Here is a 27,139-nt window from a genome sequence, read left to right as displayed (position 1 = left end):
AAGAGCTCAACAGGGTGGATAAGGGTCCCTTTGGAAAGGCTACCTGTCTCTTCGATCTGTGATTTGCCAGAAATGGTTGAGGCCATGACGCCGGCAGTGGCCTGGTTCACTCCTTGAGAGGCCTGCTGCAGCTGGGCTAGGTTGGGGCTGTCCTTATCAGCTTTCACCTACCAGGACAAAGCGGATTTAGGTTCACACAACACCTGGAGCAACGAGGACTGAATCAGATAATTGCTCTGATGGTTCTTAGCAAAGATATGTGGGCCAAACAGCAATCATCAATCAGCTTCTCAAAATCTGCTGCCTATAGTCAGCTCCTGAAATATCTATCGTATAAAAAATTATTCCTGGCTTCTTTGCTTGGTAGCTTCCAAACTCTAAGCATTATCACTTATTTGGACAATGTGTCCAGTTGTGGAAACCAATTTGGGATGACAAGAAAATAAGGACAAATAAAGAACACTCTAGGATACTGTGAAACTTTTAAAAGGATTTGGGGTACCAGCTTTACATGAGAATTAGTTGGGGGCATTGATGATATTGATTCAAAAAATAATTTTTTTTTTTTTTAGACAGAGTTTGCTCTTGTTGCTCAGGCTGGAGTGCAATGGCATGATCTTAGCTCAATGCAACCTCCGCCTCCCAGATTCAAGCGATTCTCTTGCCTCAGCCTCCCAAGTAGCTGGGATTACAAGTGCCCGCCACCACACCCGGCTAATTTTTTGTATTTTTAGTAGAAACTGGATTTCACCATGTTGGCCAGGCTGGTCTTGAACTCCCGACCTCAGGCCTCCTAAAAGTGCTGGGATTACAGGAGTGAGCCATCGTGCCTGGCCTGATTCAAATTTGAACACTAATAAAAAGGGGTTGTAGAATCTCAGAGCCAAGCCAGGTAACCTGTTTATGATGCCAACCTATTCCTTATTCGAGTGTTTCTTGAATGCCAAGACTGCTAATCGGAAGTTGGCATTGATGGGACTTTCTAATGCCACTTGTAACAGATGTGAGGAAAGCCACGAGGGACATGTGTGGTTGCACCTAGGTACAGACTGGGTACAGACGTTCCTCGCTGTCACATGAAAGGCCTCTAAGGCCAGGTGTGGTGGCTCACGCCTGTAATCTCAGCACTTTGGGAGGCTGAGGCGGGTGGATCACGAGGTCAGGAGATCGAGACCATACTGGCTAACACGGTGAAACCCCGTCTCCACTAAAAATACAAAAAATTAGCCAGGCGTGGTGGCACGTGCCTGTAGTCATAGCTACTTGGGAGGCTGAGGCAGGAGAATCACTTGAACCTGGGAGGCAGAGGTTGCAGTGAGCTGAGATCACGCCACTGCACTCCAGCCTGGGTGACAGAGCAAGGCTCTGTCTCAAAAAAAAAACAAAAAAGGCCTCTGTAAGAGGATGGTATGGGATCCTTAAGAGGCTGAATTTTTATTTGGAATCGAATCCGCCTGAGCCCTGCATAAATCATCTGTTCTCAGGGCCAGTTCCATCCCATCATCCAAGTACTATCTAACCTAGTCAAGTACTCTCTAACTCCTAAGTAGTCTCTAACCTAGCCAAGCACCATCTAACCTAACCAAGTACCATCTAACCTAGCCAAGTGCTGTCTAACGTAGCCAAGTATTCTCTAATCCCTTAGTACTCTCTAACCTAGCCAAGTACCATCTAACCTAGCCAAGTACTCTCTAACCCCTTGGTACTCTTTAACCTAGCCAAGTACCGTCTAACCTAGCCAAGTGCCATCTAAGCTAGCCAAGTACTCTCTAACTCACCCAAGTACTGCCTAACGCAGCCAAGTACTCTTTAACCTAGCCTAGTACTCTCTAACCATGCCTTCCAGGGTCCTAGGAGGTCCAGCACAGGTCCTACCTTGGAGGCAGCCACAAGCTGGGCTGTGCTAGCAGCAATTTCATGAGAACACACCATTAGCTCCTCAAACTTCTCTCTGCATTGTACCACCAGGTCAGCTGCATCCCTGATGGAAAACGACAAGAGGGACTAGGTTATGGGCAAATGAGCTGCAACTCCTCCACAATCCCACCTCCAGACCACCCCATCGCCCTTGGCTAAACAGGGAGGGGAGGCTGCCTGCCCTGTGTCCCCTGGGAGAGCCAGGCTCCCTTGTAAACTCGGTCCTATTGACTTCCTGATCAATAGTTTATTTCTAAGGGATAGATTTTTTTTTCCCTCCTTAGCTATTGTTTAGAGTGGATCAATGGAAGAGGGGTCATGGGAGGAGCCTTGGTACCAATGGATACTTACACCATGACAGTGGCTCCCCAGCCCACAGCCTTGGAGGCTGAGATGAGTCCTTCTGTCCATCGAGAGTTCTTGGCATAAAACTCATTAGGGGATGCTGTACCCTAGGGAAATAAAAAATAGTAATAGCCACCTTTTATTGAGCACGTACTATATGGCAGGTGCTTTTATACATATATTATCCCAAATCATCCTCATAGTAACTCTGAGACATAAGCATTAGTATTCCCATTTTACAAAAAAGAAGATTCAGAGACCAAAATGGCTTTTCCGGCTGGGTGCAGTGGCGCTCGCCTGTAATCCTAGCACTTTGGGAGGCTGAGGCAGGTGGATTACTTGAGGTCAAGAGTTCAAGACCAGCTTGGGCAACATGGTGAAACCATCTCTATTAAAAATACAAAAATTAGCTGGGTGTGGTGGTGGGTGCCTGTGATCCCAGCTACTCAGGAGGCTGAGGCAGGACAATCACTTGAACCTAGGAGGCAGAGGTTGCAGTGAGCCGAGATCGCGTCACTGCGCTCTAGCCTGAGCAACAGAGCAAGATTCTGTCTCAAACAAAACAAAACAAAACCCTGGCTGGGCACGGTGGCTCACACCTGTAATCCCAGCACTTTGCGAGGCCAAGGCGGGCAGATCACGAGGTCAAGAGATTGAGACCATCCTGTCTAACATGGTGAAACTCCGTTTCTACTAAAAATACAAAAATTAGCTGGGTGTGATGGTGTGCGCCTGTAGTCCCAGCTACTCATGAGGCTGAGGCAGGAGAATCACTTGAACCCAGGAGGCAGAGGTTGCAGTGAGCCGAGATTGCACCACTGCATTCTAGCCTGGCGACAGAGCGAGACTCAGTCTCAAAAACAAACAAACAAAAAACCCAAAACAACAAACAAAAAGACTTTTCCCAAGGTCATGCAGGAAATAAATGGAAGTAAATCTTGGGCTTTTCTGACTCCAAAGCCTGTAGCATTTCTACCATACCATGACATTCCTGTATTGTATATGTAAGAATAAATATTCTCATATGAATAAGTTATTATCTGAAAAGAGTCTAGCCACTCTTTGCAATTTGCTAAAAAAAAAGGAGACTACACAGTGAATACATTAAAAAAATATATTTCTACTTGGATTTGAAAAATGTTTTTACGCTTTGGAAGTGTCTGATAGTCTGAGAATCTGCAGATAATCCTTGTGCAGTCCATCTTTCTATTTTAGAAACAGAAAACATCAGCTCTCAGGAAGATAAAAGGCACCAGCAAAGCAGGCCTGGCTGCTTGCTTTATGGCACTATTCTCAGGCTCATTAACCCCTCCCTGGACTTACGCCTCCCAAGCTGCGGCAGCATATGGGGAAATGAGAAAAAAACAACATTATGATAATCCCAGCAAAGGTATGAGACCACGAAGTGATGCGTTGATAAGAGGCTGACAGCAGAGTCTATTTGTAAGGGCAAGTTGACTCTGCTGTTGGAAACAGACAAGGCCGAGCTCCCTGTGAAAAGCCAGTCTCAAGCTGGCATTCAGAACCTGCTTCGTTTGCAAAAGTCCTCATGTCTCCCTCAGAGTACCCAAGTTTGCAGTGTAAGCGGGGCTCCCACAGCAAGTACCAACAATGTCTGCCTGTGTGAAGGGAGCTGGAGTTGGGACACATGCCTGGCCACCCTCTGGGGAGGTCCTAGAGCTCTGACTTCTCCCCAGGGCCTCTGCTGATGTCTACAGGAGTGGCAGCTCTGTGCTCAGGTGGACACACAGAGCAAGATGGCAGCATCACAGAGTCCGGTGGAGCGGGAGTCTGCCACCAATGCCTCCTCTTCCTGCCGAGGGCCCACACCCACGCTCACCCTGCCGCTCTCCACAATCTCTCTCTGGAGGTCCTTAGAGGCCACGATGAGCACCTGAATAGCTTGCATGAGGCTGGTACAGTAACCAAGGATCCTGCCAAACAAATAAACAAACAAGTCGGGGATACACTGAGACCAAGACCCAAGATCAATGAACACGACGGTTTTCTTCCCCACTCCTAGCCAAAGGCAAGCTTGGAATGGGAAAGGGAGGTAAGAAGCGTGCTGAGATTGCTGGAACATTCTGCGGGGAGGCACCGAAGGAGAGGCTGGGGAGTGAGAGAGATCTAATTGTGGGTCTCCATCGTAAGGAATAGTGAAGTTGTGATTCCTAGGGCTTCTTTTCTTCTTTTTTGAGACAGAGTCTTGCTCTGTCGCCCAGGCTAGAATGCAGAGGCACAATCTTGGCTCACTGCAACCTCCACCTCCTGGGTTCAAGTGATTCTCCTGCCTCAGCCTCCCAAGTAGCTGGGACTACATGCATGCACCATCACGCCTGGCTAATTTTTGTATTTTTAGTAAAGACGATTTTTCACCACGTTGGGCAGGCTGGTCTCGAACTCCTGACCTCAGGTGATCCTCCCTCAGCCTCCCAAAGTGCTGGGATTACAGGTGTGAGCCACCGCGCCAGCCCGGGGTTTCTTTTCTTATATAGTGAAACAGCAATATTGCTGTCATCATTAATACCGTCACTGATGATTACATCAACTCAGCCCTTCCCCGTGGTTGCTACTGCTCTCCTCTAATTCCCTAATAAGTATGCAAAGTATAGCCCAATGTCAGGAAGACGGATCCTGCTCCCCTAGGTCCCACCGTGCCGCTCAGACCAACCTTTCATTCACCTCCAATTTGACTCCTGTGTCTCCTGCTCGGGATTTGCTGAGCATCTCCTGTGAAAAAGAAGCATGGTTTCTAAATGTGCCTTGAATATTAAGGATCCACTAATGTCCTACTATACTTTCAGTCCAACATCGTGTGGTAGCTGGGAAACCTGAATCTGGAAGTCCCCAAGTCCCTGCCCACATCCTTGAGAGAGTCAGAAAAAGAATCCAGACTCTAATCTATTCAGCGGGAGTGCAGCTGCAGTGGGCTGGCTCTGTGATCTGTGTCTTTTTGTTTTGAGATGGAGTCTCACTCTGTCACCCAGGCTGGAGTGAGCGGTGCGATCTCGGCTCACTGCAACCTCCGCTCCCTGGGTTCAAGCGATTCTCCTGCCTCAGCCTCCCGAGTGGCTGGGATTACAGGCACGCGCCACCACACCCAGCTAATTTTTGTATGTTTAGTACAGACTGGGTTTCACCACGTTGTCCTCCTGACCTCATGATCTGCCTGCCTCAGCCTCCCAAAGTACTGGGAATACAGGCGTGAGCCACCACGCCCGGCCAGAACCCAGGATGTTCTGACACCAAAGTATCTGATTCTTGAGGAAACTGATCACCTTCTCTCATGAGGACCTTCTCATTTTCTATCACTCAGAAAAACTAGCGAGTTCAGATTTTGGTCTCTTTTTTTCTTTTTTTACAATTTAAAAACATTTTTACAGACAGGGTCTCACTCTCTCACCCAGGCTAGAGTGCAGTGGTGCAATCATGGCTCACTGTAGCCTCCAATTCCTGGGCTCAAGTGATCCTCCTGCAGCCTCTGGAGTAGCTGGGACTGTAAGCATGCAACACCATGCCCAGCTAATTATTTTATTTTCTGTAGAGATGGGGTCTTGCTATGATGTCCAGGCTGGTCTCAAACTCCTGGACTCGAGTGATCCTCCCAAGGTGCTGGGGTTACAGGCATGAGCCACTGTGCCTGGCAAATTCTGGTTTCTGTCTTAGGGGGTCGCCATGGCCTTAATGAACGACTGTGATATGTCTAATGAGCAGTGTTGCCGAAGGGCAGCTGCAAAGGCATCGTTTCAGGAGATCCTGCAGGAACCTCCTACCTCTATTCTGGCCGTGGCAGTTTCAATAGCAGCTGAAGTGGCTGCCATCTCCTTGTCCACCAGGTCCCCCAGCTCCTCCTGCTTGATGTCCAGGCCCCTGGGCAGGAGCTCCTGTGAACACATCACAAAGGCTGAACTGACCCTGGGGCCTCCTCTCTCTTCTCCTCTGCCATCTGTAACCCTTACAAGATGTCAGAGGCAGGAGGCCACCCAGCAAACACATTCTGCAAGCCATGGGGCTTGTGGGGGGGTCTTTCGCAGACCCCATCTTGTCCTCTCTGTGACACGAACTCTGGAACCTCATGCTCCTCCTCACTCAGGATCCACCTCCTTCCAGAATGCCATCGCTGCCTCCCCCTGCAAGGCCATTCCGCCACCACTAAGACCCCAGTCCCTTAGTTGTGCAGTGTCAATTGTACTAGCTACACAGGAGGTATTTTTTACAATTTTTTCTTTTTCTTTTTTCTTTCTGTTTTTTTTTTTTTTTTTTTTTTTTTTTCGAGACAGAGTCTCAATCTGTTGCCCAGGCTGGATGGAGTACAGTGGCACAATCTCAGCTCACTGCAGCCTCCGCCTCCCGGGCTCAAGGGATTATCCTGCCTCAGCCTCCCAAGTAGCTGGGATTGCAGGTTTGTGCCACCATGCCCAGCCAATTTTCATATTTTTAGTAGAGATAGATTTCACTATTTTGCCCAGGCTGGTCTTGAACTCCTGACCTCAGGTAATCCTCCTGCCTCGGCCTCCCAAAGTGCTGGGATTACAGGTGTAAGCCACCATGCCTGGACCTAATTTTTGATTTTTTTGAGACAGAGTCTTGCTCTGTCACCAAAGATGGAGTGCAGTGGCATGATCATAGCTCACTGCAGCCTCGACCTTCCATGCTCAAGCAATCCTCCCACCTCTACCACCAGAGTAGCTGGGAGTACAGGGGTGCACCACCAAGCCCGGCTAATTGTTTTTTTTTTTTTTAATAGAGACGGGGTCTCACTATGTTGCCCAGGCTGGTCTTGAATTCCTGGGCTCAAGTGATCCTCCCATCTTCGCCTCACAATGTGCTGGGACTGAGTTACTACACCTGGCCTACAACTTTTTCAAATACAGATGGTATCTTCCACTTTGACCCTGACTTAACTTCGCTTCCACAGCGATCATATGAGACGGGTATTATTCCTACTATGCAGATAGGAAGCCGGGGATAAGAGGTAGAATGTCTTGACCACAATTATGCTAACAAATGGCAGGGCAGGGATTTGAACTAAGGTCTGACAAACAGCAAAGCCTATGATTTTTAAAACATGATGTATTATACATACTATGGTATAAAATACAAATGAATGGTTCGAAGGATAAGAATAAAGATGCATGTTATCCACCACCCAACTTAAAACTTAAGGAATGCCATAAGAAACATCAATACCTTTGGGATCCTATTTGTACTTGTATGTGCCCTAATTCTACCTCCCTTCCTCCCTGCCTTCTATCCCAAGAGACACAGAATTCAAGAGAGTGGTTGTCGTGTCTTATTTTATTTTTATTTTTTTAAGACAAAAAATAAAAGCCTGTTGCCCAGGCTGGAGTGCAGTGGTGCGATCATAGCTCACTGCAGCCTCCCACTCCTGGGCTCAAGTGATCCTCCTGCCTCAGCCTCCTGAGTAGCTGGGACAACAGGCACACACCACTAGGCTCTGCTAACTTTTAAACTTTTTTGTAGAGTCAGAGTCTTGCTTTGTAGCCCAGGCTGTATCAAACTCCTGGCCTCAAGTGATCCTCCCACTCCAGCCTCCCAAAGTTCTGGGATTTTCAGACATGTGCCACTATGCCTGGCCTGTCTTATTATTATTATTTTTTAACTCCATATAGATGCATCCCTAAACAATATATTGTTAAGATTGAATGTTTGAGTCTTTTTATATAAAAGGAATCCTGCTGTATATATTTTTCCATGACTTGATTTTTCACTCAACATTCTATGTGTGAGATTCATCCTAATACCTAGTAATTCTGATTCTACGTATATACTCTAGAGAAACTGACATGTGTGCATGTATGATCATAGGGGCAAATAAATAACAATCCAAACTGGAAATAACCCAAATGTCCATCACCAAGAGAACAGACAGATGAATTAAACGATATTCACACGTTAGATAATGAGAGAGTAGTGAAAATGAATGTATCTTCTTAGATTAATTTCACAGAATGTGGAGTGAAAAAGTGAGTTGTAGAAGAATATATACAGTAGGATTCCATTTACCTGTAGTCTATATCATGTGAAACTAACTCTATTATTTAGGGAGGCAAAGATGAAGATGATAATTTTTTTTTTTTTTTTGAGGCAGTGTCTCACTCTGTCACCCAGGCTGGAGTGCAATGGTGCAATCTTGGCTCACAGCAGCCTCCGCCTCCTGGGCTCAAGGGATTATCCTGCCTCAGCCTCTCAAGTAGCTGGGATTACAGGTGTGCTCTGGGATTACAAAATTAGCCACCACACCTGGCTAATTTTGTATTTTTAATAGAGATGGAGTTTCATTATGTTGGCCAGGCTGGTCTCGAACTCCTGGCCTCAGGTGATCCGCCCACCTCAGCCTCCCAAAGTGCTGGGATCACAGGCATGAGCCACCACCACTGGCCCTGATCTTTTTATTTTTTCTTTTTAGAGACAGGGTCTTACTCTGTCACCCAGGCTGGAGTACAGTGGTGTGATCACGGTTCACCACGATCTTGAGCTCCTAGGCTTAGGTGATCCTCCTGCCTCAGCCCCCTGAGTAGCTGGGACCACAAATGCTCACCATCACACCTGGCCAATTTTTAAATTTGTTGTAGAGAGAGGGCGCCACTAAGTTGCCCAGGCTGTTCTCAAATTCCTGGCCTCAATTGATCCATCCACCTTGGCTGGACGTGGTCTTTTTATTATCTTCTTCTGGAACTCCAATTAGACATTCTATCCTCATGGCTTTTATTTTTTATTTGTTTATTTTTTGAGTGGAGTTTCGCTCTTGTTACCCAGGCTGGAGCGCAAAGGCACGATCTCAGCTCACTGCAACCTCAGCTTCCCAGGTTCAAGTGATTCTCCTGCCTCAGCCTCCTAAGTAGCTGGGATTACAGGCGCCCACCATCATGCCTGGCTAATTTTTTGTATTTTTAGTAGAAACGGGGTTTCGCCATGTTGGCCAGGCTGGTCTCAAACTCCTGACCTCAGGTGATCCACCTGTCTCAGCCTCCCAAAATGCTGGGATTACAAGTGTTGAGCCACCACGCCTGGCCCTATCCTCATGTCTTAACCAATACATTCCAATTCATAACACTGGGGAAAAAAATGGAAAAAAACTGTACTTCATAGAAATGGTTTTCTTATTTTTCTTTCCCATAGAGTCCATGTCTTCTCTGTCCCTATGTACATTTAACCCAATTTCTGGTATACAAGACATATTTATTTATTTATAGCAGAGGCAGGGTCTCACTCTGTTGCCCAGGCTGGAGTGCAGTGGCACAATCATAGCTCATTGTGGCCTCCAACTCCTGGGCTCAAGCGATCCTCCTGCCTCAGCCTCCCAAGTAGCTGGGAGTACAAGTGCGTGACATCATGCCTGTCTAATTTTTAAAAAATTTTTATTTGGTAGAGACAAGGTCTCACTATGTTGCCTAGGCTGATATTGAACTCCTGGCCTCAAGTGATCCTCCTGCCTCGGCCTCCCAAAGTGCAGGGATTACAGGTGTGAGCCACTGTGCTCGGCCACTACATCTTTAGTAAATGAATGAATACAGTGTTATTTCCATTTTGGGTATTACCTGCCCATCTAGATAAAAATCCTCGGAGACAGGGGAGCTGCCTATACTTCTTTGATATTGCCTAGTGTAATGATGACAACATAGTAGATTCTCAGCTAACAGCCAGTGAATTAAATATAGCTGGAAAGTCCTTCAGGAGGTTTTCCCTTTTCTAAAATTTTTTTTTTATTTTTAAAGAGACAGGGTCTCATTTTGTTGCCCAGGCCTGTCTCAAACTTCTGGGATCAAGTGATCCTATTTTTTTTTTTTTTTTGAGACGGATCTCGCTCTTATGCCCAGGCTGGAGTGCAATGGCGTGATCTCGGCTCACTGCAACCTCCGCCTCCTGGGTTCAAGCAATTCTCCTGCCTCGGCCTCCCAGTACCTGGAATTATAGGCATACACTACCATGCTGGGCTGATTTTTGTATTTTTAGTAGAGACAGGGTTTCACCCTGTTGGCCAGGCTGGTCTCTAACTCTTGACCTCAAGTGATCTGCCCACCTCAGCCTCCCAAAGTGCTGGGATTACAGGCACGAGCCATCGCGTCTAGCCTCAAGTGATCCTCCTGACTCGGCCTCCCAAAGTGCTGGGATTACAGGCATACATCACTGCACCCGGCCAGATTTTCCAATTTTAACAATTTGTTTCTAGAATCAAGTTGTAAGTACAGAAAGAACTAGCTCAGAACATCACCGATTCCTTGGGCGCTCACCAGCATGCACACCCAGAAGAATAACAACGCTCCTCAACCATACTACTACAAGTACCTCGCCGATGGCCTTGATCTTGCTCAGGCAGTTCCTCATGGCTGTGCTGTCGGCATTCTCAAGGCTTCCCTCTTCCTCCAGGGAGGCCAGGTAGGCGAGGGTTTCCCTGCCATACTGCTTACAGGCCTCGGTCAGTGCTGGAGAAACAAGGCAATAGACACTTTTTTTTTTTTTGAGACGGAGTCTCGCTCTTGTTGCCCAGGCTGGAGTGTAGTGGCGCCATCTCGGCTCACTGCAAACTCCGCCTCCTGAGTTCAAGCAATTCTCCTGGGATTACAGGTGCGCCACCATGCCCGGCTAATTTTTGTATTTTTAGTAGAGACGGGGTTTCGCCATGTTGGCCAGGCTGGTCTCGAACTCCTGACCTCAGGTGATCTGCCTGCCTCATCCTCCCAAAGTGTTACGGCGATTACAGGCATGAACCATTGCATCCGGCCCATCACTTTTGTATCTTTAGTAGAGATGGCGTTTTGTCATATTGGCCAGGCTGTTCTTGAACTCCTGACCTCAAAGTGATCTGCCCGCCTCAGCCTCCCAAAGTGCTGGGGTTACAGGCATGAGCCACTGCGCCCAGCCCAACAGAGACTTTTAAAGGCCCCCTGCTCCCCTGGTCCCTGAACAGCCCCTCATGTCCTGGTACTCACAGTCGGCAGGCTCCGGTGGGGCTCTGAGGCAGGTGGTGGCACCATGAGCAATGGCATCGCTGGTCAAGTGGGCCAGCAGGGTTATGGAATGGAGAAGTCCACTGACGTCTGCCAGGATTGGAAAGGGAAGTTTCTCAGGTCTGGTTGATGGTGTCACTTTCATACCCTCTCCTCCCCTGTTTTATGCGTTACCTACACGCCTTTCTTGATGCAGAGGGAGCTGTCACTATCCCCGCATTCAGGTGCTTCTGAACCCTGTCCCGCCGTCACTAATGACAGAGACTATCCTTGGCCATTCTTACCTTCTGGGCAGGCCAGATACTGGCTCCAGCTTTTCTCCAGTTGCTCGATGCAGCTGGAAATGGATGTGACCGTGGAGAGGAGGTGATCTGTGAGAGGGAATATGGGGCAAGGTCAGAGCAAGTTCTCATAGCTGGCTTCATCCTTGTTCATTAAGCACTGAATGGAGGAGCTTACCTAGTGGGTAAGCTTCCTGCCTAGACGTGAAGTTCATGAGTAATCACCTCTTGATTCAGACCATAGTTTTTTCCTTAGAGAAACACAGAATTGTCTGCTCCTGGTGGATGTTTTATCAGCGTGACCCACTGTCTAAAGCAGTGGCTATCACACCTGGGGGCTTTAGAAAATACTACTGCTGGGCCTGGCGTGGTGTCTCATGCCTGCAATTCCAGCACTTTGAGAGGCCAAGGTGGGAGTTCAGAAGTTCGGGACCATCCTGGGCAATATAGTGAGACCTCGTCTCTACCAAAAATTAAAAAATTAGCCAAGGCCAGGCATGGGGGCTCATGCCTGTAATTCCAGCACTTTGGGAGGCCAAGGTGGGTGGATAGCCTGAGCCCAGCTCTTCAAGACCAGTCTGAGCAACCAAAACCAAAAATTAGCTGGGCGTGGTGTTGCACGCCTGTAGTCCCAGCTACTTGGGAGACTGAGTGGGGAGGATTGCGTGAGCCCAGGAAGGGGAGGTTGCAGTGAGCCACGGCAGTGCACTCCAGCCTGGGCAACAGAGTAAGACCCTATCTCAAAAAGGGGGAAAAAAAATACTAGTGTACAGGACCTAATGCACAGAGTTTCCAAATGTAACTGATCTGGGCACCCCTAAGGTAAAGCTGACATGCCGCTGGGCTGAGAGCACCTGAGCTAAGTATCACAAGATTCAACATCAACAGAGTCTCAGGCTGTAAGGACCTGGCCCCTGCCAGCTGGGCAATTGCAAGCGTACCTGCAGACCCAGCGCAGCTGATGAGAGGAGGTTCTTCAAGCTGGTTCAGGGCGTCTTGTATCACCTGCTCCGCAGCCTTCCTGGACCCCACCAGAAGCATTTTTCGTTGGTCTTTGGCAAGCTGGCACATAGATTCCTAAAAACGGTCCAGGGAGGTGAGAGTCTGCCCTAGACTCCATAATGAACCTGAGCAGCATGACCTGGCTGGGGCTGTTAGCATCTTAGCTCAAGTCATGGCCAATGAGGTCCAAGCCAGTGAGCTTGAGACAGAGAAAGGTGCTTTAACTGTGTGCACAGGGTGTGCGGCTGCCCACAGAGGCTGTGCGGATGGATCACTGCTGCCACTTCTCATGGCTGGGAGGAGATGCCAAACTTCTCTTCTCATACAAAAAAGACCGCAGTTTGCTTTCCCTCATGGGCTCTGCAGGCAATGCAGGGCCTGCTGGCATTACACCTATAGAGTGTCTGCACAATCAGGCCAAGGCCCCAAACCCCTTCTCAGCAGCCCCGGGGTCCTCCCGGCCTCCAAGCATGCACAGAGGCCCTCAGTGGGAATTCACAGGTGCTCGCTCGTGTCCGTGTCCGTGACTTGCCTCTGTGCTGGCCAGTTTGAGCTGAGTGTCCTGCAGTTCTTTCCGAAGAGCAGATAATTCCTCCTCCCTATGAGCTGCGCCACTCACCAGGCTGTCCCGCTCCTTCTCTAGCTCAGTGAACTGGGCTGCCCAGTTTGCTTCTGACTGCAAAGGTGACCACAAGGAAAGTGGGAGACGCTGGTTGAGTTAAATAGTCCTTACTTCCCAGAGGTCCAACCCACCACCGGGTTGCAAGGACTGGGAAGGTGATGGCTCTTTAACCTTCCACTCTGATTCCCTCCCGAGGACGCACTGATTGCAGCTGGGGCTGACTTGGCCAGGCCAAGGATGGTGGATGACAGCAACGCCAAAGCCAGGGGTGGGGCAAGAAAGGAGGCCAGGCATGAAGGCTCATGTCTGTAATCCCAGCACTTTAGGAGGCTGAGGTGGGAGGATCACTTGAGCCCTGGAGTTCGAGTCCAGCCTGGGCAACATAGTGAAACCCCATCTCTACCAAAGAAAATACAAAAATTAGTCAGGTGTAGTGGTGTGTGCCTGTAGTCCCAATTACTCGGGGGGCTAAGTGGGGAGGATCACCTGAGCCCAGGGAGGTGGAGGCTGCAGTGAGCTGCGATCGTACCACTGCATTCCAGCCTGGGTGACAGAAGAAGACCCTACCTCAAAAAACAAAAAAAAAGAAAGGAGCTATTTACTTGGGCAGAAGTTTCCAGGCTGCCTTGGAGAACCTGGAGCTCCCGTTGGCTTGTGGCGAGTTCTTGCTTCAAGCTCTCTAGAACTTCCAGCTGCTCTTGAGTCTGAAAGAGAAGAAAAACAGAGGGACTCTGATCTGGGTGGTAGTGGCAAAGAATATAAAAATGTAAAAATGTCCCAAGTGATCAACAAGAGATCTGTAAACTCTACTGTATGTAAGTTACACCCCCCAAAAAAGTGCAGGGTATGGGAGGAGGAGGCGAGACCCCAGAGTATACTGAAAATGTGGATGTCAAGGAAGGAATTTTTATTATTTATTTATTTATTTATTTATTTATTTTTGAGATGGAGTCTCGCTGTTGTTGCCCAGGCTGGAGTGCAGTGGTGCAGTCTCGGCTCACCGCAACCTCTGCCTCCCAGGTTCAAGAGATTCTTGTGCCTCAGCCTCCCAAGCAGCTGGGACTATGGGCACGCGCCACCATGCCTGGCTAATTTTTATATTTTTAGTAGAGACGGGGTTTAACCACATTGGCTAGGCTGGTCTCAAACTCCTGACCTCAGGCAATCCTCCGGCCTTGGCCTCCCAAGGTGCTTGGATTACAAGTGTGAGCCGCTGCACCTGGCCTCCAGGAAGGAATTTTAGAAAAATTTCCCAAATGTCATGCTTGAGTCCGTAATACTAAAGGCAAACTGGGTCTTAAATTCAGGCATCCCAACAGCTGGTATATTGCTGAACTACAGCACCTTGCCATCCCCAAATGACTCTTTCTTTTATTTCTTGATGGTGTTTGTCAAAGAGTGGGTTGTGACTCCTTAGTAAAAATTCACAGCTAACATTTAAAAACATGGATTAAATAGAACAGAAAATAGCCAAACAAATTCACATAGTAAGGATGAGTATTGCTTGGTGAAACTTACTTGTATTTCCATGAGACAGATGTAGTTTTTTATGTGGGGTCACAGAAAACTGTGAAAGCCACTCCTCTAAACCTATGACATTTGGTTTGATCTGTCCGATATCTGTAACTCCACCTCTAAGCCTCTGATCTGCCTGTTGGTCCTGCCCCAACACAATGGTGCTCTCTCTCTCTTTTTTTTTTTGAGATGGAGTCTTGCTCTGTTGCCCAGGCTGGAGGGCAGTGGTGTGATCTCAGCTCACTGCAACCTCTGCCTCCTGGATTCAAGTGATTCTCCGGCCTCAGACTCCCAAGTAGCTGAGACTACGGGCATGCACCACCATGCCTGGCTGATTTTTTTGTATTTTTAGTAGAGATGGGGTTTCACCATGTTGGTCAGGCTGGTCTTGAACTCCTGACCTGAGGTGATCTGCCCACCTCAGCCTCCCAAAGTGTTGGGATTACAGGTGTGAGCCATTGTGCCTGCCTCTTTTTTTTTTTTTTTTTAATAGAGACAGGTCTCACTCTGTCACCCAGGCTGGGGTGCAGAGGGGCGATCATAGCTCACTGCAGCCTCGATCTCAAACTGGGCTCAAGCAATTTTCCCACCTCAGCTTCCTAAGTAGCCAGGATTGCAGGCATAGATGCTGCTACACCTGGATAATTTTTACATTTTTTTTTGTCTTGCTCTGTTGCCCAGGCTGAAGTGCAGTGGCACGATCACAGCTCACTGCAGTGTGAAACTCCTGGGCTCAAGCAATCCTCCTGCATTAGCATCCCAAGTAGTTGGGCCTACAAGCATGCATTACCATCCCCAGCTAATTTCTTAAATTTTTTTTTTTTTTTTAGATGAAGTCTTAGTCTATCACCAGGCTGGAGTGCAGTGGCGTGATCTCTGCTCACTGCAACCTCTGCCTCCCGGGTTCAAGCGATTCTCCTGCTTCAGCCTCCCAAGTAGCTGGGACTACAGGCACCCGCTACCACGCCTGGCTAATTTTTTGTATTTTTAGTAGAGATGGAGTTTCACCATGTTGGCCAGGATAGTCTCGATCTCTTGACCGTGATCTGCCTGCCTCAGCCTCCCAAAGTGCTAGGATTACAGGTGTGAGCCACTGTGCCTGGCCAATGTCTTAATTTTTTGTAGACACAAGGTCTCACTTTGTTGCCCAGGCTGGCCTGGAACTCCTGGCCTCAAGCCATCCTCCCGCACACTGGGATTCCAGGTGGGAACCACTGTGCCCAGCCTGTTCTCAAGTTTTTATAAATAATGCTCACCCCGCCAGGCGCAGTGGCTCACACCTGTAATCCCAGCACTTTGGGAGGCCGAGGTGGATGGATCACAATGTCAGGCGTTCGAGACCAGCCTGGCCAATATGGTGAAACCCCGTCTCTACTAAAAATACGAAAATTAGCCAAGCGTGGTGGTGGGTGCCTGTAGTCCCAGCTACTCAGGAGGCTGAGGCAGGAGAATCGCTTGAACCCAAGAGGTGGAAGTGGCAGTGAGCTGAGATCACGCCATTGCACTCCAGCCTGGGCAACAGAGTGAGACCCCGTTTCAAAAAAAAAAAAAAAAAAAAAAAGCTCATCCCTCTCTCTCTGCTACCCATGTGTTTTCCTTTCCTCAAACTCTCCTCCAGCCTCATCCTTGGAAAGCCTTTGCTGATTAACCCCAGGCAACTTGAGTCCTTCTATTACTTCGTGTATGCACTGGGGATGGTGTCTTGCTGTTCTGTGTGGCCACCATGGTGTGCTCCCTGCTGTGTGATGCCAACCGACCCACAGAACTGCCCGTGGAGCAGAAGGCCACAAAGCCCCTGCCACCAGCTCAACAGCCCCCTCCCTCATTTCCCGAGTGCTCCTCCTCCCATTCACCTTCCGCTGGCCCTGGTCACTGATGCGCTCCAACGAATCCTCCAGCTCTTTTTTCTCTCGTTCCAAATCTACCTGGGCTTGTCTGGCCACGGACACCTGTTTGGTCACCTCTGCATTCTGCAAAAGAAGAACAGTGTCTTGAACCAGGAGATCCCAGGCTTAGAGGACGTCCTCCTTCTAGGACAGTCACACTCAGGCTGTGCACGCCCTGGAGTCAGACACGGGAATCACTTTCCTACCCAGAGCCGGAACAGAGCTATCACCTTCAGATGCTTGACGCTCAAGTATTTACAAAACAATAAAGAAGGTGGGTGACCTACATGGGATTGGCACGCAGGACAGAGCCCAAGACACAGAAGCAAGGAAGCCTGAAAAGGTGTGGTTCCCGAGATGACGGCGATGCCTTAGAGATCAATGTAGGGGTTGCTGGCCGCGGGGAAGCCACAGGCCTGAGCCACTCTCTCCCCGGAGGGGCGGGGCCTGCAGGATGGTGATGGGGGCTGAGGGTCCTACCTTCCGCAGCAGGTCAGCGTGGTTCTGAACCAGCTCGCTGTACTTCTCCTTTAGCTTGCTATATCGCTGTTCATTGGCTTGAGCTTTCCCTGTATTGCCAAGGACCAAGGTGAGGAGTCTACCCTAGCAGGGACCCTTGCCCTCCTTGCAATGAGCCAGGGTCCCTAGAAGATCCTCCTTGTTTTGTTTTGAGACAGTCTTGCTCTGTCACCCAGGCTGGGGTGCAGTGGCACAATCACTGCTCACTGCAGCCTCGACCTCCTTGGGCTCAAGCCATCCTCCCACCCCATTCTCCTGAGTAGCTGGGCTCATGGGCATATGCCACCACACCTGGCTAATTTTTGTAGAGATGGGGGTCTCACTATGTTGCCCAGGCTGGTTTCAAACTCCTGGGCTCAGGCGATTCTCCCACCTCAGTAGGATTATAGGCATGAGCCACTGTGCCCGGCCAAAGATCCTCCTTTGATTTAGGAATGCATATATGCTTTTCTCCCTTGAAAGTCCTACTTACAGAAACTTCTCCAGGAAGTCATCTTTAAAAAGAATTCAACTAGTTAAAAATCAAGCCGGGGCCAAGCGAGGTGGCTTATGCCTATAATCCCAGCACTTTGGGAGGCCAAGGTGGGTGGATCACCTGAGGTCAGGAGTTCGAGACCAGCCTGACCAACATGGTGAAACCTCATCTCTACTAAAAATACAAAGATCCGCTGGACATGGTGCTGTGTGCCTGTAATCCCAGCTACTCGGGAGGCTGAGGCAGGACAATCGCTTACACCTCGGAGGTGGAGGTTGCAGTGAGCCCAGATCACACCACTGCATTCCAGCCTGGGTGACAGAGTGAGACTCCACCTCAAAAAAAAAAACAAAACAAAAAAATAATCAAGCCAGGGATTCATGCCTCTTCAGCACTTACGTACATGGCATTTATTCTATGGGGGCTTTCAGCTTTTTAAAAAATTTAATTGAAATTTTTTAGAGACAAGGCTCTCTGTTACAGAGGCCGGAGTGTGGTGGTGCAATCAGCTCACTGCAGCCTTTAATTCCTGGGCTGAAGTGATCCTCCTGTCTCAGCCTCAAGAGTAGCTGGGACTACAGGCACGTGCAACCCTAACCCTAACCCTAACCCTAACCCTAACCCAGCCTCTGTGCCGCATCCTGAGTCCAGCTGGGCTCTGCTGCCCGTGCCTGCCCCCAGGGCCCGCCCCCGCCCCCACCGACTGCTCACTTTCTATCTCAGACAGGCTCCGCTGAGCCTTCTCGGTGTCCTCCCGCTGCCTCCTGAGCTCGTCCAGTTCTGCCCGCAGGAACTCACAGTTGTCGGCCGCCTGCTGCCGCAGATGCTGCTGCTCGGCCAGCTCTGCTTCCAGCTCGCTGACGCGGCCCTTCAGCTGCAGCACAACCCGCTGGCTCTGTGGGAGACTCGGGTCATGAGGCCAACCGCCCGCTGCCACGGGTCACAGGCATGGGCCGGAGAAGCGGGTCCTACCATGCTTCCAAGTAAATACCCGATTCCCCTAAGTCAACTCTCCACGTCCCAGGAGGGTTGGAGCATCTGGTCATTAGGAGCCCCTCAATCAACAGCAATAACAGGGGATGATGGCCGGGGAATTGTGGTCTTTAGAGTGGCTGGGGGTAGCAGCAGCTGTCTCTGTGGGTAAAGTCACCTGACCAGCCACTGTGAGGGGCGGTTGTTAATACAGCACCAACATTGCTCACAGCCGTCTCTTCTTTTTTTTTTTTTTGGCGGTTGGGGAAGAGGGGAAAGGGTATCACTATCACCCAGACTGGAGTGCAGTGAGGTGATCATGGCTCACTGCAGCCTCAACCTCCTGGGCTCAAGAGATCCTCTAGCTTCAGCCTCCCAAGTAGCTGGCATTACAGGTATGCACCACCATGCCCAGCTAATTTTTAAAAAGTATTTTGTAGAGATGGGGTCTTGCTATGTTGCCCAAGCTAGTCTTGAACTGCTGGGCTCAAGTGATCCTTCTGCCTGAGCCTTCCAAAGTGCTGGGGTTACAGGCGTGAGCCACTGTGCCCGGCAAACCAATCTCTCCTTATCGCCATGTGAGAAGGTCTGGTCTTGTTTTCCACAGCTTCTCAGCCTCGTGGGGACCAAGGTCATCTCTGGGTATCAATCACATGGATACTGTGCCTGGCCTAAATGCTGTCCTCATGGCATGTAAAATGGAAATGCATTATGACAGAGAACACAAGAAGACCTGGTTCTTTTGGATTTAGCATTTCTACCAATTTTTATTTGGTTTTAGAGACACAGGTCTCGCTATGTTGCCCAGCCTGGATTCAAAACTCCTGGGCATCAGTGATCCTCCTACCTCAGCCTCCTGAGTAGCTGGGATCACAGGTGTGCACCGCCATGCCTGGCTTGTTTCTACTAATTAACCTACCCTGAGGATGTGGTCCAAATCTGTCTATGTGATGCAATTTTTTTTTTTTTTGAGACAGAGTCTTGTTCTGTTGCCCAGGCTGGAGTGCAGTGGCACGATCTCAGTTCACTGCAACCTCTGCCTCCCAAGTTCAAGCAATTCTCATGCCTCAGCTTCCCGAGTAGCTGGGATTACAGGTGCCTGCCAACACACCCGGCTAATTATTGCATTTTTATTGAAGACAGGGTTTCACCCTGTTGCCCAGGCTGGTCTCAAACTCCCAACCTCAGGTAATCCTCCTGCCTTGGCCTCCCAAAGTGCTGGGATTACAGGTGTGAGCCACTGTGCCTGGCCAGTGTGATGCAAATTTAACATTCAAATCTACCGTGTTTTGGTGAAGCGCAAAGGCAGAGCAGATCCAAGGCATACCTCAGTCTTCATGTTTTCTAGCTGTGCCTTCAGTCCACTGATCTCTCTGTATAGTCGCTCAATTAAGTGGTCCCTGGAAAGAGAAGGGGAATGAGTTTGCTTCCATAGTGCTTCTATCCCTCTCTTTTTAATTGTCAGCTCGGGAAGAAATTAAAAGCTGGTATTAATTTGGGGACAATTCTTTGAAATGCCATAAATTATGCTCTAAATGTTACCAGATACTAATCTAATACTCATAAGTCCATGGTTATTGATTTTGTTCTGAGATTAAAGGGGCCAATATTTGAGGGTCAAGACATTCCTTTTTTGTGTGTTTTTGGTTTTGTTTTAGAGACAGTCTGGCTTTGTCACCCAGGCTGAAGTGTAGTGGCACGATCATAGCTCACTGCAGCCTTGATATCCCAGGCTCAAGTGATCTTCCCAGTTCAATCTCCTGAGTAACTGGGACTACAGGTGTGTACCACCTGCCCAGCTAATTGTTTTACTTTTATTTAATAAAGATGGGATCTTGCTATGTTGCCCAAGCTTGGTCTTAAACTCCTGGCCTTAAAAAATCCTCCTGCCTCATCCTCCCCAAATGTTGGGATTACAGGCATGAGCCATTGCCCCCGACCCTTCAAGATGTTCTTTATCTAAGAAGCCCCAGTATCATTAAGAATTCCTCTTTGGTTAGTGTTTTGAGGCAGACCATGGCTTAACTTAGCTCCTGAACCATCTGCTTGAACCCAGCTTGGACTCACTTCTCATCCTTGTTAACGCCGTTTTGACTGTTGAAATTGAAGGGATCACTGCTGAATGAGCTGCCAAAGATGTCATCAAACTTGTTGTCAAATAAATTCTGTGGTTGACCAAAAAGGAGTGAGAATAAGTCAGAGAGCCAGAGAATTCTGTGTGTGGGTCAGTTGAATGGTATGGGAGAATGCCCCTTTCTCAATTTGGTTCAGATCCATTTAATTTTTTTTATTTTTTTGAGACAGGTTCTTGCTCTACTGCCCAGGCTAGAGTACAGTGGTGCAATCATAGCTCACTGCAGCCTCCACCTCCTGGCTCAAGTGATCCTCCTGGTTCAGCCTCCTGAGTAGCTGGAAGTATAGGTGTGTGCCACCATGCCTGGATAATTTTTTTATTTTAATTTTATTTATTTATATTTTTAGGGCCTGGTTCTTGTTCTCTTGCCTAGGCTGGAGTGCAGTGGCGTGATAACAGCTCACCATAGCCTTGGCTGCCCATGCTCAAGTGATCCTCCCAACTCAGCTTCCCACATAGCTGGGACCACAGGTGTGTGCCACCACATTTGGCTAATTTTGTAAAGATGGGGTCTTACTATGTTGCCCGGGCTGGTCTTGAACCAGCCTCAAGCAGTCATCCCACCTTAGCCTTGCAAACTGTTGGGATTATAGCTGTGAGCCACTGCACCCAGCCAGACCCATTTATGATCCTTCTGGGAGCCACAGAGCAGGATGCTCAGCCTAGGTTGGTGCTAGGTGAAGAGAAGGCTGAACCTGGTTAGAATCAATGGGCTTTGGCCAGGGTTTCCCCGAGCCTCTCCCCTGTACTTGCAGGCAAGAGGAAAGGCCATGTTTCTCTCCCAAGTGATCCACACCTGCTGAGAGGCATCCATGTCCATGAGGTCATCCTTCTCTAGGACTGGCTCGCTGTCGGGGGATGAGGCCTCTGCAGGGATCACCACCACGAGGCTGATATGTTCTGACAGGGCTGAGGCTCGCAAGAAGTTGGGTGGGTTCTGAAGATGGAGACACATCCTCAAACAGTGCTTGCTTGCCAGGCCCCGCCGGCCTTTAAGAGGGTACTTGGGGCCTCTGCAGTGCCGAAGGTGTGTGGTCGGGTACGCTGACCTCGGGCAGCTGGGGGATCTGGATGAGCCGCTTGAAGTACTGCAGGTTGCTGGAGCGGTAGAACAGATCTTTCAACCTAGGGATGGAGAAGGACCTGAGGGGTGCTGGGTGTCTTCATCAGCCCCATGTAGGGGACAGAGCAGCCACCTGGCCTTCCTGCCCCCTCCCCAGCCCAAAGGCACAGGCTGTCAAGGAGATAAACTCCATGGCGCTGGGATTCAATTATGATGCTACAGAGGAGGATTATTTAAAGCTGGTCCTCAGTGACCTGGTGGTGAGGAAAGAGTAATTCATGCTACAAATCCTTTGGAAGAGTAGATAATCAAAAAGCTAATTTCTTCATTGCTGTAGAGTATATGTTGTTATTTTGCAGATTTAACTTCCGAGGAGTGTTTGGTTTAGAGTAACATTAAAAGAAATGGACTTTCTCTGAGGATAAGCCAACTAACCATAGGAAAAGGGAAGGGAATTTTACCACAAAAGTAGCTCTTTTCTTTTTCTTTCATTACTTCTCTTTGTTTTTAGACTATTTGTTCTCTCCACAATTAAGACTATAAGTTCCTGGGAAGTGGGGACTGAGCTCTGCTGAGCTGTTTCCCATAATGCCAGGGACAGGGGAGCCGTTCAATAAACACTTGGAGAATTACAATGGTTTGGTACTATGTCCTAATCTTGGGTGGATATGCACATGAAGAAAGCAACATTTTGGCCGGGCGCGGTGGCTCAAACCTGTAATCCCAGCACTTTGGGAGGCCGAGGCGGGCGGATCACGAGGTCAGGAGATCGAGACCACGGTGAAACCCCGTCTCTACTAAAAATACAAAAAAATTAGCCGGGCGTGGTAGCGGGCGCCTGTAGTCCCAGCTACTCGGAGAGGCTGAGGCAGGAGAATTGCTTGAACTCGGGAGGCGGAGCTTGCAGTGAGCTGAGATTGCGCCACTGCACTCCAGCCTGGGCCACAGAGCGAGACTCCGTCTCAAAAAAAAAAAAAAAAAAAAAGAAATGAAGAAAAATCCAGAAAGATTGTTTTCAGAAGGAAAAGTATAAAAATTAAATTAAAAAAAAGAAATTTAAAAAAGCAATAAGAGGGTAAATATTTGGATGAATATAATCTCGAGTTTAAAAATTATATTTGGTAGGCAAAAGCAAAATCATAACATTATCTCACGTGGCTCTAAATGTATGTAGAGGTGATATTCAAGACAACGATACCATAAAGAAGGGCAGAGGGGCCTAGAAAGCGGTAGAGCTTCTATATTCTACTTGAACTGGTAAAAGGTTGATACTAGCCAATGATCATAAGTATGTATAATATAATCTCTACAGCCACCTATAAAATCCTATACAAAAATATATACTAAATGGCATACTGAATTGATTTAGCATGGCATATGAAGTTAAATGGCATACTAAGAAATGTCCAAGTACCCCATAAAAAGGCAAGAAAAGGGAAACAGGTATAAAAAAACCCAGAGGGAACAAGTTAGAAAATAGATAATAAAAACCCGTCCAAAATTAAATATAAATCTTCTAAACATAGCAATCAAAAAGACACGTCGTTGGAATCTGTTTTTTTAAAAATGACTCATGGCCAAGTGTAGTAGCTTATGCCTGTAATCCCAGCACGTTAGGGGGCTGAGGCAGGGGGAATCACTTAAGCTCAGGAGTTTGAGACCAGCCTGGGCATGACAGCGAGACTCCATCTCTACAAAAAGAAAAAAAAAAAAAAAGATTAGCTAGGCATGGTGGCACATACCTATAGTCCCAGCTACTCGGGAGGCTGAGGTGAGAGAATCACTCAAGCCCAGGAGGTCAAGGCTGCAGTGAACCGTGACTGCACCACTGCACTCCAGCCAACAGAGTAAGACTCTGTCTCAATAAATAAATAAATAAATATCAATAGTCACATAAGATGGCAGAGTAGGAAACTGTAGTCTAGAGGTCAGTCCCTTCACTGAAGCAACCACTGAGCTAGAAAGAGTGATTGGAATCAGCTCTTCTGGAACTCTGAAACATGACCAGAAACTCCTAACAACCAGAGACATACTTAAACAATGAAGGGAGAGGCTGCTGATCTTCACGAGTGAGTGGCATGTGCCAACTAGCCAACACTCCCCCATTCCTGAGCCTGAGTTCCCGAAGCAGCTGGCTGATGCCAGGGCGAGCAGCGGAACTCTGTCCTCCAAAACCGTGGGTTCTGCACTTTGGTGGGTCCGATGGGTCTCTGAGGACCAGCACGGATGCTTGCCTTGGTTTATTTGGCCCTCTCAGCAATAGTGGCTTCCCCAGGGACATCCTTCAGAAGAGTTTATTAAAGAGACAAAATCCTCCTCTGCCCACCCCATTTAAAGCCACCTATTTAAGGCAATCGATGTTAGGTGGCTGGTTGACTGCAGAGATAATGAAACAAATTTCAGTGACCACACAAGCACAAGGAAGAAACACTTTGCAAAAATAGTTTGGAAAAGTAACAAAAGGAGAGCTCCAGACCTCAACAAGCAAAACCCAGCAATCCCAGGTGATTGAGAGAATCACATTTTGAGGGTCATTACATTGTAACACTTAAAATGCAACGTTCTCAATAAAAAACTATAAAATATACAAAGAAACAGGAAATAGGAAGCTTAGACCATTCACAGGAAAAAAACAGCAAAGAAAATCAGCAAACAATACAATAACTGAACATCATTATCAATCAATGGAACCTAACTGACATTTACAGGAGACTTCACACAGCAACAGCAGGGTACACATTCTTTGCCCATGGAAGATTCAGCAAGATTTACCAGAACCTGGGTCATAAAACAAATCTTTTTTTGGGGTGGAGTCTTTTTCTGTCACCCAGGCTGGAGTGCAGAGGTGCAATCTTGGCTTACTGCAACTTCCGCCTCCTGGGTTCAAGCAATTTTCCTGCCTCAGCTTCTGAGTAGCTGGGATTACAGGCATGCACCACCATGCCTGGCTAATTTTTGTGTTTTTGAGACGGGGTTTTGCCATGTTGGTCAGGCTGGTCTCAAACTCCTGACCTCAGGTGATCCGCCCGCCTCGGCCTCCCAAAGTGATGGGATTACAGGTGTGAGCCACCATGCCCAGCCAAAACAAATCTTAAGAAACGTAAAATAACTGAAATCATATGAAATATGTTTTGTGACCATAAAATAATTAAACTAAATCAATTTAAAAAAGAAACCAGAAAATTTCTAAACACATGGAAATTAAATACACTTCTAAATAATTCATGGGTCAAAGAATAAGTCGCAAGGGAAACTGGAAAACATTCAATTATGTAAAAGTGAAAATATAACATGTTGACTGATTTCAGCAAAAATGGCAGAGTAGGTAGCTCCAAGTCCCCATCCCCCACAGAAACATTGATAAACCAAGCAAAACTGTCTAAATCAACTTCATGAGAACTGTAGAAAAATAATCAAAGGTTTACAATAACCAAATCATCTGATATGGCTCTTTGTCCCCACGCACATCTCATCCTAAATTGTAATTCCCAGGGGTCAAGGAGGGACCTGGTGGGAGGTGACTGGATCACAGGCGTGGTTCGCCCTATACTGTTCTCGTGATAGTGAGAGAGTTCTCACGAGATCTGATGGTTTTTAAGTGGCAGTTTCCGCTGCACTCTCTCCTGCCACCCAGTGAAGATGGTACTTGCTTCTTGTTCGCTTTCTGCCATGATTGTAAGTCTCCTGAGGCCTCCCCAGCCAAGTGGAACTGTGAGTCAATTAAACCTCCTTTCTTTATAAATTACCCAGGCTCAGGCAGTTCTTTCCAGCAGTGTGAAAACTGACTAATACTCCAAATGAACACTGAATCAAGAAAAAAGCAACTTCAAAATGGTAGGAAAACTGGGTTTTTTTTACTTGCCCTTGCCCCACAACCTTCCATGGTTCAGTGGGAGCCTTGAAGATGGCAGCCCACATTCCCAGTGTGGTTTCTGGTATTGAAGGCAGCAGAGCAGACCTTATTCTCAAAGCATTGTGTTTTCCTGTTCTCAGCTGCCCGAGGGCTGCCAAAAGGACTGATACAGGGCAGCTGCCTTTGTTTCACCTAACCCAGAACTCACGCAGGGCAGAAAAGTGGCTACACAGAGGGTATTCCTTGAAAACACTGTAAATCAAATGCATACCCCGCTGATGCCTAGGCAAAAGATTACAGTTGAAGCAAACTATAGGTGTGCTGACAGCATGGGAGAAGAAGCTGTGGAGAGTTTCTATGGGAAATTCGGGTACTGAAATTCAGACCTGCCCATGTGTACTATGGAATTTCAATAGCCATGCACATGCTGAGTGCAGAGCACGTTCTCAGAATAGACCTGAGAAAGGATGCTGAGCTTTCATCTGTGGCTCCTCTCCATCCTCCCTGCAGGCAGGGAGTAAAGCCTAGGGCAAAGCTGTACACAGACTGGGCTGGGTGCAGTGGCTCACGCCTGTAATCCCAGCACTTTGGGAGGCTGAGGCGGGCGGATCACTTGAGGCCAGGAGTTTGAGACCAACCTGGCCAACATGGTGAAACCCCATCTCTACTAAAAAATATAAAAGTTAGCCGGGTGTGGCGGAAAATTAGCCAGGCGTGGTGGCACACGCCTGTAATCCCTGCTACTCGGGATGCTGAGGCAGAGAATCACTTGAACCTGGGAGGCAGAGGTTGCAGTGAGCCGAGATCGTGCCATTGCACTCCAGCCTAGGCGACAGGGCAAGACTCCATCTCAAAAAAATAAATAAAAAGTTGTACACAGGCTGGCTAAGCCCTGAGGGACTGCTCCAGTCCCCCGGCACAGAGGCAATCCACAAAGACAAAAAGAGCTGGGCTTTTCTCTTTTTTTTGTCTCTTTTGGCTCCTGGCATTCAAGGAAATCTCTGTTAAAACACTAGTTGAACACAAGCTAACGGCAGAGAGACTTTCAGAGACCGCACATGTAAAAGAAGACACACTTTATAAAAATGGTTTAGAAAGTCACTGAACAGCTACAGCCCACAGCAAAAGCAAACCCAGGGGTGGTGGGGAAGATAAAATAATTTCCAGTTACCCCATTATAATACTCAAAATGTCTGATTTCCTTTTTTGAGACGGAGTCTTCGCTCTGTCGTCCAGACTGGAGTGCAGTGGTGTGATCTCGGCTCACTGCAACCTCCACCTCCCTGGTTCAAGCAATTCTCCTGCCTCAACCTCCTGAGTAGCTGGGATTATAGGCGCCTGTCACCATGTCTGGCTGTTTTTGGATTTTTAGTAGAGATAGGATTTCACCATGTTGGCCAGACTGGTCTTGAACTCCTGACCTCAGGCAATTTGCCCATGTTGGCCTCCCAAAGTGCTAGGATTACAGGCGTGAGGCACCACGCCTGGACTCTTTTTTTCTTTTTCTGTGTTTTTTTTTTTTTTTTTTTTTTTTTTGAGACGGAGTCTCGCTCTGTCGCCCAGGCTGGAGTGCAGTGGCACAA

At 48.1% G+C, this 27,139-nt stretch overlaps 1 protein-coding gene and 1 pseudogene across 2 annotated transcripts in view; both read right to left on the bottom strand.

Annotated features, from left to right (window-relative positions):
* The window catches only part of LOC129489849 (huntingtin-interacting protein 1-like), a 34,047-nt gene extending 11,895 nt beyond the window's left edge, over positions 1–22,152 (bottom strand). For both annotated transcript variants that reach the window (XR_010122560.1, XM_055293025.2), the window contains exons 1-19: positions 21,690–22,152; positions 21,437–21,577; positions 20,574–20,671; positions 19,834–19,906; positions 18,246–18,429; positions 17,021–17,109; positions 16,508–16,624; positions 13,742–13,843; positions 13,050–13,193; positions 12,457–12,592; positions 11,519–11,605; positions 11,217–11,324; positions 10,573–10,709; positions 6,036–6,146; positions 4,934–4,992; positions 4,103–4,196; positions 2,269–2,369; positions 1,876–1,981; positions 44–167 (exon numbers count right to left, since the gene is read on the bottom strand). Coding sequence is in view for 1 of the 2 variants with exons in the window: in XM_055293025.2 (XP_055149000.1) it covers positions 44–167; positions 1,876–1,981; positions 2,269–2,369; positions 4,103–4,196; positions 4,934–4,992; positions 6,036–6,146; positions 10,573–10,709; positions 11,217–11,324; positions 11,519–11,605; positions 12,457–12,592; positions 13,050–13,193; positions 13,742–13,843; positions 16,508–16,624; positions 17,021–17,109; positions 18,246–18,429; positions 19,834–19,906; positions 20,574–20,671; positions 21,437–21,460 (1,894 nt within the window). In the remaining variant the exon portion in view is untranslated. The remainder of the gene's footprint in view (positions 1–43; positions 168–1,875; positions 1,982–2,268; positions 2,370–4,102; positions 4,197–4,933; positions 4,993–6,035; positions 6,147–10,572; positions 10,710–11,216; positions 11,325–11,518; positions 11,606–12,456; positions 12,593–13,049; positions 13,194–13,741; positions 13,844–16,507; positions 16,625–17,020; positions 17,110–18,245; positions 18,430–19,833; positions 19,907–20,573; positions 20,672–21,436; positions 21,578–21,689) is intronic.
* Positions 21,699–27,139, bottom strand: part of LOC129489845 (zinc finger protein 510-like) — a 28,555-nt pseudogene continuing 23,114 nt past the window's right edge.

Source organism: Symphalangus syndactylus, chromosome 9, assembly GCF_028878055.3.
Source record: "Symphalangus syndactylus isolate Jambi chromosome 9, NHGRI_mSymSyn1-v2.1_pri, whole genome shotgun sequence".
In the NCBI taxonomy this organism is placed as follows: domain Eukaryota; kingdom Metazoa; phylum Chordata; class Mammalia; order Primates; family Hylobatidae; genus Symphalangus; species Symphalangus syndactylus.
This window is presented reverse-complemented; position numbering and strand designations above follow the sequence as displayed.